The sequence below is a fragment of the Malurus melanocephalus genome, unplaced genomic scaffold (assembly GCF_030028575.1).
Source record: "Malurus melanocephalus ecotype Western Australia unplaced genomic scaffold, MMel_1.1 scaffold_780, whole genome shotgun sequence".
Taxonomy (NCBI): Eukaryota; Metazoa; Chordata; class Aves; order Passeriformes; family Maluridae; genus Malurus; species Malurus melanocephalus.
This window is the reverse complement of record NW_026624012.1, coordinates 150,704-151,922: the sequence shown is the minus strand read 5'-3', so window position 1 is coordinate 151,922 and position 1,219 is coordinate 150,704. Positions and strand designations below refer to the sequence as shown.

The window sequence follows — 1,219 nt, the reverse complement described above, 5'->3', positions numbered from 1 at the left end:
GGGAAAAGTGAAATTTTTGGAAAGATGGGGCTCATTGATGCTGTGTCCCCCCAGGCCGTGCTGCCCTTCTCCCTGGCTCTGGGATTATGGGGAATTTCTCCCACTTTCCCCACCACCTTCCCCATATTCCACAGGGATTTTGGGGGCACAGCCATGGAGCGGCGACTCCCGGGGATGCTGCTGCTCCAACCCTGCTTGAGCCCCCTTTTATCCCAATTCCAGGTGGCTCCAGCCCTGCTGTCACCTCTTTTATCCCAATTCCAGGTGGCTCCAGCCCTGCTGTCACCTCTTTTATCCCAATTCCAGGTGGCTCCAGCCCTGCTGTTACCTCTTTTATCCCAATTCCAGGTAGCTGTCACCTCTCTCCCCACCCTCCCCGGCAGGACAGAGCCGTGGCAGCCCCCACACTTTGCCGGGAGCTGGCACAGGCTCCTGCAGCACCRGGAATTTCTCACAACGCCCCCAGCCGAGGCTTTTTTTAAAGCGTCAGCTGGAGCTTTAAAGAGCTGAGCTGCTTCAGGATCCTGGCGTGGGAGGAGGGCAGCAGGAAGAGCCAGCTCCTGGCCCCCTCCTTGGAAAGGAGATCTCTGCAAGGTCCTGCTCTCCTCTCCTGGGCACTCACCTCTCCTTTGCCACCTTCTGGAGCTGCAGGAAATCTTTCTTCAGGCTCTGMAGCTTCTCCTGCTGCTGGAAGGCACTGGGGGCGAAGCCGCAGGAGCTCAGCTCCTCTGCCAGCTGCTCCAGGGTGGCCAGGTCCTCCTGCTGCTGCCTCAGCTCTGAGTTCAGCTCCTGTAAGAGCACGGGGAGATGCTGACCACGCTCCCCACTGGACAGTGCCGTGTCCTGGTGAGCTGGACAGATGCTCTGTGGGCAGTGCCATGCGTGGCACCGATGCCAAGTGTTAGGCACAGCTCGTTCCCAGCTGCTTCTCCAGCCCTAGCTCAGCAAATACTCGGGGATGTTTTATTGAATTAAACCCACAGAGCTTCTCATTGGTAAAATCCTGCTCCATTTGGACTGGATCCTAAAAGCCTGGCCATGGATCCCAWMTGAAACCAGCCTGGATCCYRGAAAATGCCATCMACTYGTCCCACAGCTGGGAACAGCCYRACCCACCCCAACCTTCACATCCCACCAGCCCGAATCCTGGGAAATACTCAGACCCTAGGAAATGCCACCCCTTCTCCTACAGCTGGGATCAGCCTGACCCTGCTAGCCC

General features: G+C 57.9%; 1 protein-coding gene across 1 annotated transcript in view; it reads right to left on the bottom strand.

Moving 5' to 3' along the window:
• Nucleotides 1-1,219, bottom strand: part of LOC130584847 (microtubule-actin cross-linking factor 1-like) — a 161,953-nt gene that overhangs the window by 65,768 nt on the left and 94,966 nt on the right. Inside the window, exon 47 of the mRNA XM_057385079.1 lies at nt 623-789. Coding sequence (XP_057241062.1) covers nt 623-789 — 167 coding nt within the window. The remainder of the gene's footprint in view (nt 1-622; nt 790-1,219) is intronic.